The sequence below is a fragment of the Oncorhynchus clarkii genome, chromosome 9 (genome assembly GCF_045791955.1).
Source record: "Oncorhynchus clarkii lewisi isolate Uvic-CL-2024 chromosome 9, UVic_Ocla_1.0, whole genome shotgun sequence".
Lineage (NCBI taxonomy): Eukaryota > Metazoa > Chordata > Actinopteri > Salmoniformes > Salmonidae > Oncorhynchus > Oncorhynchus clarkii.
The window spans coordinates 41,838,829-41,852,166 of NC_092155.1; the positions used below are offsets into that span (position 1 = coordinate 41,838,829).

The 13,338-nt window shown below is 41.3% G+C and overlaps 1 protein-coding gene across 2 annotated transcripts in view; it reads left to right on the forward strand.

Annotated features, from left to right (window-relative positions):
- The first annotated feature begins 6,079 nt into the window (after nt 1–6,079).
- LOC139416321 (guanine nucleotide-binding protein G(s) subunit alpha-like) overlaps nt 6,080–13,338 on the forward strand; it is a 31,361-nt gene continuing 24,102 nt past the window's right edge. The window contains exons 1-4 of one of the 2 annotated variants that reach the window (XM_071164826.1): nt 6,080–7,432; nt 9,170–9,242; nt 11,992–12,046; nt 12,238–12,357. In XM_071164826.1, the coding sequence (XP_071020927.1) occupies nt 7,294–7,432; nt 9,170–9,242; nt 11,992–12,046; nt 12,238–12,357 (387 nt within the window). In that variant the 5' untranslated portion in view covers nt 6,080–7,293. The remainder of the gene's footprint in view (nt 7,433–9,169; nt 9,243–11,991; nt 12,047–12,237; nt 12,358–13,338) is intronic. The other variant, XM_071164827.1, reaches the window with a different exon arrangement.

Sequence of the window (13,338 nt, forward strand, 5' to 3'; positions counted from 1 at the left end):
AAGAGAACATCCCTGGTCATCCATACTGATGATCTGGCGGACTCACTAAACACATGCTTCGTTTGTAAATTATGTCTGAGTATTGGAGCATACCTCTGGCTATCCGTACATTTAAAAAGCAAGAAAATTGTGCCGTCTGGTTTGCTTAATATAAGACATTTGACATTATTTATACTTTTACCTGTGATACTTAAGTATATTTTGGCAATAACATTTACTTTTGATACTTAAGTATATTTTGGCAATAACATTTACTTTTGATACTTACCTATATTTAAAACCAAATACTTGTAGACTTGTACTCACAAGGATTTTACTGGGTGACTTTTCAAATGTTCTATTAAGGTATCTTTATATTTACTCAAGTACGACAATTGGGTACTTTTTCCACCACTGACTACATCCCATACTCCCACCTCTGCCTTTACTGACAATAGAATTGCCTCCCCTTCAGTGGCGATTTTAGCATGTAAATCTTGTTTGGGAAAAAAAAATAATAAGTGGGATGCATGCCAGCAAATCCACTACACTACACAACACTAAACAATACATTAATTGCACTATAACGGTGATAAACGGTGCCCACAAACCTACATAAAGCTGTTCCAACAGCGGTCCCAACACCTTACCACTTCTACACCTGGCTATCAGCGGAGCCTTGTCTGGCAGGGAAACAGTTCATTCAGCCTCATTTACTGCCTTTTAAAAAACATAACTGATATGGCTGACTTGCTTAAACAAATATGGTTTCTAATGACAATTGAGATGTACAAACTATGGCATAAGGGGACAACAAGCGGATAAGAGGCAATCCGTAATTTCGATTAAGACATTAATGAGCGAGCTAGGACGGACATAACGTTAGTCAATATAACTATCTGTTTAGCACTTTCGAAATATACAGCGACATAATTCAGAACATGGGCAGTTCTTACAGTGCTCTCCCTGTACACCAAGTCAGAACCGTAAGATAAATAAAGGGGACATATAAGCAGACAATGAAAACTCCTACTGTCACGACTTCCGCCGAAGTCTGTCCCTCTCCTTGTTCCGGCGGCGTTCGGCAGTTGACGTCACCGGTCTTCTAGCCATCGCCTCTCCACCTATCATTTTCCATTTGTTTTGTCCTGGTTCACATTCCCTCATCAGACTAAATGTATATTACCCTCTGTTTCCCCCATGTCTGTGTGTGGAATTGTTCTTTGTGTAGGGTGTTACGCTACAGGCTGACTTGCGCTAGGTTTGTTTCAAACCTAGGTTTGTTTGTTTTGTTTAATCCAGTTCATGTTACTGTGGTTGTGCTTTGTGCTGCCTCGCCTGTGCCTTTGGGCCAGGGTGTATAATAAAGTTCTCCTGTTATCACCCATCTCTGCTCTCCTGCGCCTGACTTCCCAGCAACCAGTCACTCACCCCGTTACACCTACAGTATTCAATGATTACATTTCTCTAAAACAGGTTATAGGCTACAGTAGAACAGTCAGAACAGTAGGCGACATTAAGAGGGGTAAATTATAATAAATGATTAGGGTGAGGCACATGGGCTACTAACATCTTACTACACAACATACACTTAGTATTACTTTCTTTGCTACAGTATACATATCTCCCTGGCATATTACATCATTTATGCAGCAGCATACAATACATTTTTGGACTCACTTTGTTGTGCTGTGCTCACTTAAACAGGAATGTGGCGCGGTCCTTCATGGGCAAATTTTGTCATCAAAGTCTGGCATTCTCTGTATTTATGGTGCTTTCAAAACAACTGGAGGCCAGATGAACAAATCCAAGTTGGATGAACGTTCAAAACGTATTTTCCCAGTCGGAACTTGTTTACTCCTGACTTCCCAGTTGTCTTGAACTCACTGAAGTGAAGTCAAGATCTCGCATTTCCGAGTTAACAGTTGTTTTGAGTGCGACGACACAAATCATGCTTCATTGACAGCACGGCGAATGTTGAATGTTTGTCACTTTAAACATGGAAAAAAGCCCCTTAATCCCAGATTTGGGACCACACTGCCACTGTCACTGATTCCTTCCAAACCACTCATTGAATTTGCGATTTCCTTGTTATGTAATGTTTATATGTCCAATGGCCGATGAGATACGTTTTATCTATAATTTCTCTTCATTATTTCTCTTCATATGACAAAGATTAAAAAGGATTTGCCAGTAGATTGTTAACTTGATTCATGATGATGAGTGCTAGCTAAGATTGTGAAAGTATGATGTTGACATGATCAGTCCAATCAAAGCTACTGTACGTATAACGTGATTTGACGTCATTTTATCTGTGGCCAATGACCTTGAGCCTTCTTGCAAGGGCACTTCTAATGTAACACCCGAAGGGCTAGAATTTTCGATGTCTCCTCTTTTTTTTCACCTTTATTTAACCAGGTAGGCAAGTTGAGAACAAGTTCTCATTTACAATTGCGACCTGGCCAAGATAAAGCAAAGCAGTTCGATACATACAACAACAGAGTTACAAATGGAGTAAAACAAACATACAGTCAATAATACAGTAGAAAAATAAGTCTATATACGATGTGAGCAAATGAGGTGAGATAAGGGAGGTAAAGGCCATGGTGGCGAAGTAAATACAATATAGCAAGTAAAACACTGGAATGGTAGATTTGCAGTGGAAGAATGTGCAAAGTAGAAATAGAAATAATGGGGTGCAAAGGAGCAAAATAAATAAATACCGTAGGGGAAGAGGTAGTTGTTTGGGCTAAATTATAGATGGGCTATGTACAGGTGCAGTAATATGTGAGCTGCTCTGACAGCTGGTGCTTAAAGCTAGTGAGGGAGATAAGTGTTTCCAGTTTCAGAGATTTTTGTAGTTTGTTCCAGTCATTGGCAGCAGAGAACTGGAAGGAGAGGCGGCCAAAGGAAGAATTGGTTTTGGGGGTGACCAGAGAGATATACCTTCTGGAGCGGGTGGGTGCTGCTATGGTGACCAGCGAGCTGAGATAAGGTTGGACTTTACCTAGCAGGGTCTTGTAGATGACCTGGAGCCAGTGGGTTTGGTGACGAGTATGAAGCGAGGGCCAGCCAATAAGAGTGTACAGATCGCAGTGGTGGGTAGTATATGGGGCTTTGGTGACAAAATGGATGGCACTGTGATAGACTGCATCCAATTTATTGAGTAGGGTATTGGAGGCTATTTTGTAAATGACATCGCCGAAGTCGAGGATCGGTAGGATGGTCAGTTTTACGAGGGTATGTTTGGCAGCATGAGTGAAGGATGCTTTGTTGCGAAATAGCAAGCCAATTCTAGATTTAACTTTGGATTGGAGATGTTTGATGTGAGTCTGGAAGGAGAGCTTACAGTCTAACGAGACACCTAGGTATTTGTAAAGTTCCCATGAGTGACAGAACACTGAGCCAATCACAGCGCAACGCTCTGTATTTTCTGCTGGCTTGCCCCACCGCCACAGAAAGCACAGAAAGCAACTCTTGGGCAAATTTAGTGGGAAATCATGGTGGGTATATCTTTTAGGTTCCAGTTGTTGTTGCTAGTCAACTTTCAGTGCACACCCACATGAGTGTTTTTCAGAACCCCTCCTAGAACCCCACCTGTTTCGTTTTGGTTTTGAATGGCTCTTTGTTAGTTCCCCCTTCAGTTTGAGCAACAATTTCTTGTTTCTTGCTGGGGAATGTAACACATGTGACATAAAACTGGGTCATTTCACGAACACCACGACTTACATAGACTACTTATGCCTGTTCATAAATCCTACATGTTATCCATATGGAGCATAACACAGCATTATTGCTTGCGGTAAAATGTTACAGAAAGGGACTCCCATCTGTTCTGCTGACGGACAGTTTCTCTAATTAACCCCAAAGCCCAACAGAGGGAACAGGTCAACAGCACCAATACACCCCAGAGCCCACCTCAATGCCTAGAGGATGGGGGGTACATATAAGATCTCACTAGGGCTTTTAGGGCCTTTCAGTGAATGTCCACTCTGGAGCTTATCATGCACTCACCCCCAGAGAAGTCCATCCACCCATGCTCATGTTAGCATCAATAGGCATGTATTGGCTAACCTTCCTGATAGCCACTATAGCACAGGTGCGGCTGTAAATGTTAATAAACACGTGAAGCACAAACCCCTTTACAAACCTAGATCTTTGGTTGGGTCTTTTACCCATTTATTAGGAGCAAAATACAGCAATTATTCCATGCTAGTTACCGTAGCGCATATCATAGTTCCAAAGGTGTTACATTTTATGTATTTATTATGAAACAAAATGATTGTCACATACATAGGTGCAGTGAAATGTGTCAGCCATAGTATTATGGTGCCCCTGGAGCATATTAGGATGAAGTGCACTGCTCAAGGGCGCATCGACAAATGTTTCACCTTGGTAACCTTTCGCTTACTGGTCCAACACTCTAATCGCCCTAAAAAAAAGGTATATTGTCACATGCTCTTATGTAAGCATTTATAAAGAGTTCAGAACCGGCAGTGGACATGCTAAATGTATTATGCATCTTTACTATCTGGTTAACTGTGTGCCTATTAATGTGTCCAGTGACCCATGACCCAACATAGTGTGCCCTCTAGTGTACAAATTAAGTGGAACATTCAAACCCCCGACAAACTACAGACGCAACAACGAAATAAGTAAGCCCAAATCTCTCCTGCAAGGCATACACTTTTGAGGGATAAAATTAATTTACAAATAATGCAAAATGCGGTGAATTTAATATAAACAAGTGTTCAATATTAAACGATAAACAGTCTTTCTCAACCCAATTCATGATATCTAGTCAAGTCTTCCATACACTCTCTGACAAATGAATTTGCACATTACATCATGAAAAACTGGAGTAAGCATAGAACAGGGTGTGTTTGTGGACTTTTATCATATACTGAAACTGTATTTGTACAATAAAGCGTGTGAAAGCTAGTAAGGATGTGAACGGTAGTACCTTGTTTACAACCAAGTTACTGCTGCCATCTAGTGCTGAGAAGATGTGACAGCAACAGAGGCTAAAGCCATCACAGACCTCAAAGCAACACATTATCACAACGCAAAGTGACCATGGCATAGAAGTCATGAGACGTTGATGAATGTGAACACCAGCACATCAAGAACATACTACTAGAGCATCTCTGATTCAAATAGCTTTCAAACACCACTGGGGATGATGAAACTATTTATACTGAGATTCTGAGTCAATGCGGAGAATAATGGACCGAGAAATATTGGATGACAGTCTATATACAGAGAACTGGCCAAATGGAATTCCAGGAAGACATTGAATAAAGCAATCCAAACAATGACAGTGACACACCCAAGAGACTATTTGTATCTCCTAATACAGCCCAGTAAATTAGTTCATTATAGAAAGCATGAGTCATACTCAGATTTGGAGATCTGACGTGATCAAGTTTTAGAATGTGACCAGGGGGTGTCAGTGAAAGGCTTTGTCATGCGGGTAAGAATGTCACCCATAAATTGGACACATGTTCAATCCCAAATGTAGCCTACGCCATACTCAATCGGAGTATACAGTTGGGATTTGGATAAACCTGGGATTGGAATTCAGAATACTAATTCAATAGTTCCATCCTGAAGTGTCAGAACTCAATCCATCTGGTCAGCCTATCTGTAACCTCTGGGTGTACAGATGAAGACAAGGAAGTCATCAGGTTTCAGGGCATACCATTTCATTTCCAGCCCAGTAATAAAGAATAAATTAGGATTATAATCTGCAATTGAAAAAACACCCTTGTCTACTCAGTGCAAAAAAAATGACAAGGCCTACCAACCTCATATAGTCCTAGGTTTTTAGAAGCATAAACAAACATGCTTTCGTGGTCCCGTTGGAATAATGATTAACAACTGGAAACATGTGTTTTATAATCAATGTGGTAGCCTAATTTAGTGCCAATGCGCGTCCAAACATCCCAAAAATAAAAAGAGAGTGACTCCGGTGGCCCCGTGTTAAGGGTCTTGGGTCGCAATCTGTTCTTTCTTTGAAGAGGGCGCCGTTTTCTCTGCAGAATTTCGCCATGCTGACGTTCTGTGGAGTCATGTGATGAAGCGCTGGTCCTTCCCAGGGTTCACTGAGCGCCGTTTGCCCCACCCCATCTATCTCATATACTGTTCCCGAAGAGAACATTTATACCTTCAATAATTGCTTATACGCGTGTTTAATCATCTTCCACGACCAGTCCAGGAGGGAACTATCTTCATAGTGGAATGTGTTAGTGCAACACGCGTCATATTTATGAATGTATATGCACATGTAAACTCTACCATTCGAGTTCAGAAGGAATATAAAACTGAGACTGACAGCGGGCTATACCTGCAAGGAACGGGACAATTCGAAGGATTTTCGTGTTTTCGTCATGTTTAGAAGAATCAGAACCCATTTAAGAATTTATTGGGGGCTATCTGAGCGCTATTAGGAGCCTTGCTGATGTGAGGAGGGATACAAATTTCGGCAACAAAAGAAAAGACAGCGAAGGGCCTTTGGATTGAGAAAAACCAGCAAGGAACAGCCATCACAGAAACGGGGGAAAATCACGAAAATTGAATTATTTTGGGGATCTAAACTGAACCGGACTCACCGTTTAGATCGAGGATCATATTATGGATATAAAAATGAGTTAAATGAAGACGGAAGCAGGGGAAATATTACACATGTAGTTCGTTAAGTGTAAATATATATATATTTTTCCTCCAGTCTACAGTCTCTGCGCGTAGAAAGGCCGCAGGAAATACGCCTTTTCCCAAAGAGATGTTTATTCTAACCCGTGTCAAAAAAGATCCGGGTCAAATTTTACAGTCGCGTTTTTGTGCTATGCCGATTTTCGGTCTCTGTCACAGGCAACAGTGAGACGTGAGACCCGTGCCGTTCGTGGGCTGAAAATAGGCTTTTTATCCTCTCTTCAATTGAATGTGAGCGAAGCAAAACCCTCAATCAACCTTTAAACCTGTGGATGGTCATCTATATCGGCATATAAAAGCTGTACGTGAAGAAGGAAAAAGCCTAATAGAATTGACCAAACTGAGAGGACGGCCTGGGTATCGTCATCAACAGTCTCCTGCCCTCTTTGACAGTAATATCAGTTGAAAAAGACGCATTATATACACACATACTTACAAACGCAACAGGACAACGTTTTAAACAGACGTTAGTTCGACGTAACATTAAACCACAGCCTGTATACATGTCGTTAATATTCGTCTCAATTCCGTCGGTCAACCGAGAGATCTAGGTTAGTTATTTTTCTTCTTCACCTTCCCCCAGACCCACTTTCTTGCGGGAAGATGGGTTGTTTGGGCAACAGTAAGACTGAAGATCAGCGAAATGAGGAGAAGGTACAAAGAGAAGCCAACAAAAAGATAGAGAAACAGCTTCAGAAGGACAAGCAGCTATATAGAGCAACTCACAGGCTACTACTTTTAGGTAAATGTGAACGGAATCTGATGTGTTGCAGGCAAGGCCTCATTGGCGACATTGTTTCTAATCCTATATTTGATGTGGTATAGGATTTAGTTTTCTCTGTAGGCCTTCCTGCTACACAACATAGTAATTGTACTTTTTCAATGTGACATGGTTGCTGGCATGATGTTTCAAGCTGACACGGTGTATCAAAATATGCAGTTCGACTTGATCCTCTAACGAATAATTGAAGCCTACTCATTGCAACATTTTTAGTTTATTTTCTTCACATTTTGATACATTATGTCGTAGGCCTGTGTGATTGTAACAGCTCCTGCCTAATCTATATGAAACATGGGTGTTGAGCCTCTACATGTGGGTTGTGGGTGTACTCTCAGAACAACTATCTGCTTGTACACTTTCAAATCCGTAGGCCTGTGTATTTCGAGGCGGGCCTATGTGCGGAATAATGCAGCGCACTCTTTGAGCATTTCTACCGCTGACACTTCTCTACTCATGGTACTGTAATGTGAAAACAGTCCAGATGTCCTCTCTAAAGGATATTTGATGAGAAAGTGCCTGAGACCTAGTGTGTTGAACGCTATACCAGTATTTCCGTTGGAGAGGAAGTTGTGGTAACTAAAGTAAGCAGAACAGAACTCTCATTTAACATTGACTTCTACATACTGCTTTATATAGCACTGTGCCCTTTGCACTTTTCTATGATATGACCATTTTTTTTGTTGTACCGTTTTCAGATGTTGGCCTCCATTTGTGAGTTTGACTTTTGTCAGACAGTGGAGATAAGACATCTGACCCTTAACCAATCATGATACAGCTTTTACCATTTGATATCACTGCTATGGGGGGAAAAATATTAGTCATAAATCTATTTGAAATTTAGAGTATAGTTGGCACCTTTTTTTATGCTTGATTCACACTATAGGGTCAAGCCGAGCTGTACTGGACTAGATGGTTATGCATCTACCACTGGGACTGTGCTGGGAAAGGACAGTGTTAAAAGACAATATCAGAGCCAGTACAGCTCAGGTCTGCCCCATAGGCGTTAGAGAGGATCTGTGATAAAGAACTCCCTTAGTTATTCTCACATGGGGAAAGTTCACAAAACTAGACTAGCCAATCTAAAATAATCTGTCAGACTTGATAGAGGTTTTACGCCTTTTACTTTGTGTTAGCGGTACACCCTTGGTTATCAGTGAAGCTGTTAATACTGTTGTATTATTAGATTTCAACAGGTTAATATTTCACACATTTATTGACATTTATACTGTGTGTGTGTGTGGATTCACCAAACATCCCACTAATTTGAAGTTGTTTGCTTCAGACACGGGTGGAATCACGCTCAAAGGTAGAAGTTGACCCGAACCACATCAGTTTATCCAACTTAAATCCCGATCCTTAACCGACTGGAGAATATCTGACCCTAGACCAGAGGTTAAAGGGCAACTTTTTCCAACTCCTGGCCTCTGTTGCTGCTGTGTGAGACCTCAGTCAAGTGGCATAATAACCCGTTTCAATTAGAACTGTTCTGATCATGTTTATTTCACAGATTTAAAATGCTCGACTATTCCTTTTAACATGTCTCTCTTTACAACCATTATGTTTTGATGCATCACATTCCAAATGACCATCCTCGGTTGGCTGTCGGGATCGGGCATTGCGCTGTACTCTCTGAAACGTGTCTAACCACCGCTCTCGTTCTCTCTCTTGTTCGCTCTTTCACTCTATACCTCTACACAGGGGCTGGTGAGTCAGGGAAGAGCACCATAGTGAAGCAGATGCGAATCCTCCATGTGAATGGCTTCAATGCAGAGTAAGTATTGTTTTCTTCTCCAGGCGACGCTCCTCAACTGCGAATAAAGATCCGGGTTTGAGACGGCCAGAGGGATTGGGGGAGAATCACGGAGGAACCCAGAATGAAAACAGACATTCAAAACACCAACTTGACCCTGTGGGCATCTTTCGTGTATTGGTCTTTCAATACCTGAATTGTATAATACACATACTAGATGCACCTGTGCAAGAGCACGTGATGGGAGGGTAGTTGCAGTTCCCTCAGTTTGAAGATTAGTGCTTCAATAGCCACTATTACTTACTGTCTAGGTGTCTCGTCCTTCTGCTATTTTTAAAGTATTGACGGAAATATTAGATTGCGGTTCAAGAATTATCAGTCCGATTGCATGGACTTCCAAAAATGAAAAGCGAATGGAGAGACGAGAAGTCAAACTTCCTTTGGAACAAACTCTGCGGGGTTCAAGCCCTGGTTGGTGACTTGTGCTTTAAGGCCTTAGTGCATTGGTTGGTAGAGGTCTAAGCCCAGGTGAGTAGGTTGGTTGGGGGTTTAGGCCTAAATGTGGAGATGGGGGAGATGCTATGCCTCCTCAGAATCCCATGTAAGTGCCCAATCAGAATATGATGATCGCATTGAAAAGACAATTTCTCCTCAGTCTGGATGCAATCAGGCTACCAAAAGTGCAAACAATGGGCGACATCATCAGCACTCCGCCCACAAGTGTCAAGAACTTGTTTTGGTAGTGAGAGGCACCTAGCGTGTGAGGAATGTGTTTGCTGGCTTCATGAATGCTAGCCAAATAGCTAATATTAGTTACGCTAACCCCTTTGCAATCCCTTGAGCTTTGCTAGCTGTCTTGCTGGTTAGCTAAAGATGTTAGCTACAGTAGTTAACTACTGCCATCAAGTAGTTGTTGTGTTATATTTAGCCTTTTCCACCGATTGCAGAATGGATACTGGTATTTGAAGATAACGCTGGAAAGTTAAATCCTGGCACAATGTGGACACGCTTAAATGTAGGTGAAGACACATGACGTGTTCGGAATTCTATGATCAGAACTCCATGATCAGAATACAAAAACGTCATTAACTGTCAAGTCTAGACACAGCCTCGGTGCGTTGGTGGTTTGGGTTTTAGTCCCCAGTTTGTGGGCTTAGGTTTGATGGTTCAGGCTCTGGTGTGGTGAGTGGCTTTGGTTAAATGAGCAAATCAGCACCTAAGGCACCCAGCATTGTGTGACCCATATCGTGACTCCATAACACTTACAACAGCTGTGTGTGTGCGCTCAGATCATCGCTTGGTCACATCCTAGATCCAGGGTGTCAATCATACGGCCCGGGGTAATTTGACTAAAACATTTGAATAATGATAAAACATAATCAATATACTTTTAAATGACTAAAACCAAATCGAAACTGTGTAGAAATGATAATGGAGAAATGATAATGGACCTACATTATTACCGTTTCTTGACTGTCCAATCACCGACACTAAAGCTAGACAATCAAGGAGTATGGAAAATTCCCAATACAATTCATTTTGACCGCGAGGAAATATAACCGATTTTCAGTGCGGCCCTCTGGACCTCGTTGAAGACTGATAGGTTTGACACCCCTGTCCTAGACATTTCAAACATGAATTGATTAGTTGGATGTGTCTGTGTTAAGTTAGCTGTACGCTATATAACTTTAAACGTATGGATTGTATACCTATGGTATTTGCAATGGATAAAAGGCAGGGCGGTGTGTCTGACCTCTTGAGCAGCGTTTCCTCGTCAGTCCTGGGGGAAAGATGCTCTGCAAGGAATTCCTGGAGGTGTTTGGTGGATTCCTGGATGATGAAGTTTTTTTGCATTCAGTAACTTTCATTGATACGGTTCTAGCCCTAATAGCTTGATGGCTCATCCATTTGTGAAACACTGCACCAAATATATTTATTTTGTTTTGTCTTCTTTGGTACATTTCTTTGACAAAGATGGACACGGATGTATACACTAAACGCATGCTTTCTACTTCAAGTTATTGCCTATTCTCTCTCCACACGCACATATAAGCGAGCACATGCTACTTTGTAATGGCACGTGATTTTGAATGACCATCGTGTTGAAAATGTAAACAAGGCCTTCTCGATCTAACCCTCTTGTTTATTGGGTTAGGGGGATGTCTGTGTGGCTGTGACCTATTCTCTCGACTTTTCCCTCCCTTCTCTCACACCCTTTTCTATCCCTCTCTATCTGTCGGTGTACCTCTTTCACATTCCCTCTTACTCCTTGACTGCTGTTTTGTGTTTTTGATGTAAACTAATTATCAGTGGTAGTGCACAGTCTGTGATGGGTGCTGCTCAGCAAAACGGTTGTTTTACAATTTAGTCGTACATTTGAAGCAGTCTAGTAATGGGCTGTTGCAGCTCGGATACCACTCTTACAATTGGGGTCGTGTTTGACATGGGATCATTTTGTGTTTATCGTAGCAGGTGGAGTATTTTCATTGGAGTGCAAAGTAGACACTGGGAGACTGTGACCTGTTTTTCGGTATATGAGTTTCACATAGCTGAAGACGTGTGTGTGTGTGTGTGTCAGTCATGAATAATGGCAGGTTCAGAAGGGATGATCGTGAGGTGTAGTGCATGTGCCAGATGTTTCTCTATAGACTATTATCCACGTACATTTTAGGATTTGGTTTTGCTGTATCAACAATGTATGACCAATTTATATTGTAATTTACAACATGGAAGATTGAGCTTTGACGTGTTTGTGGGTTTTTTTTCGCAGAGAGAAGAAGCAGAAGATTCACGACATCAAGAATAATATTAAAGAAGCTATTGAGGTAAGTTTTCGGTTGGAAGCCTTCATATCACTGTATTTAGTCTACCTACCCACAATCTAAACAGCTAAGCATGAATCATCAATATTTTATCAATGATTATTGAATATAAGATACCCCAAGACAATCCTGTGTTGTCACCTCGATCTGTATTGATTGTGCGCGCGTGTGTGTGTGTGTGTGTCGCTCTTTAGACCATAGTAGCGGCTATGAGTACACTGACGCCTCCCGTTCAGCTCGCCAGTCCACACAACCAATGCCGGATCGAATATGTCCTCAATTTAGTCAGTCAGAAGGACTATGAATTCACATCTGTGAGTATGACAATGTTTATACCACCCACACACAGAACATTATAGATTGTTATGGTCTTTTCATGAATGTACAGTGTATACACGCCTGTGTGAGTAGGCACATTCTTTTCTTGTGTGTACCGTGCATGTGCACACACGGTACCAGTCAAAAGTTTGGACACGCCTACTCCTTCCAGGGTTTTTCTTTGTTTTTAATATTTTCTACATTGTAGAATAATAGTCAAGGCATCAAAACTATGAAATAACACACATGGAATCATGTAGTAACCCAAAAAAGTGTTAAATATATTTGAGATTCTTCAAAGTAGCCACCCTTTGCCTTGACAGCTTTGCACACTCTTGGCATTCTCTCAACCAGCTTCTCACACCTGGATTATGGAACATTTGCCCGTTTTATTATTTAAAACATTCTTCAAGCTCTGTCAAATTGGTTGTTGATCATTGCTAGACAACCATTTTCAGGTCTTGCCATAGATCTTCAAGTATATTTAAAAACTAACTCGGCCACTCAGGAATGTTCACTGTCTTCTTGGTAAGCAACTCCAGTGTAGATTTGGCATTGTGTTTTAGGTTACTGTCCTGCTGACAGGTAAATTAATCTCCCAGTGTCTGGTGGAAAGCAGACTGAACTAGGTTTTTGCCTGTGCTTGACTCATTCTGTTTCTTTTTTTTATCCTGAAAAAGTCCAGAAGCCTTAATGATTACAAGCATACCCATAACATGATGCGGCCACCACTATGCTTGAAAATTGGGAGAGTGGTACTCGGTAATTAATTGGATTTGCCCCAAACATAACCGTGTTCAGGTCAAAAAGTGAATTGCTTTGCCATATGTTTAGCAGTATTACTTTAGTGCCTTGTTGCAAACTGGATGTATGTTTTGGAATAATTTTTATTCTGTACAGGCTTCCTTCTTTTCACTCTGTCAATTAGGTTAGTATTGTGGAGTAACAATGTTCTTGATCCATCCTCAGTTTTCTCC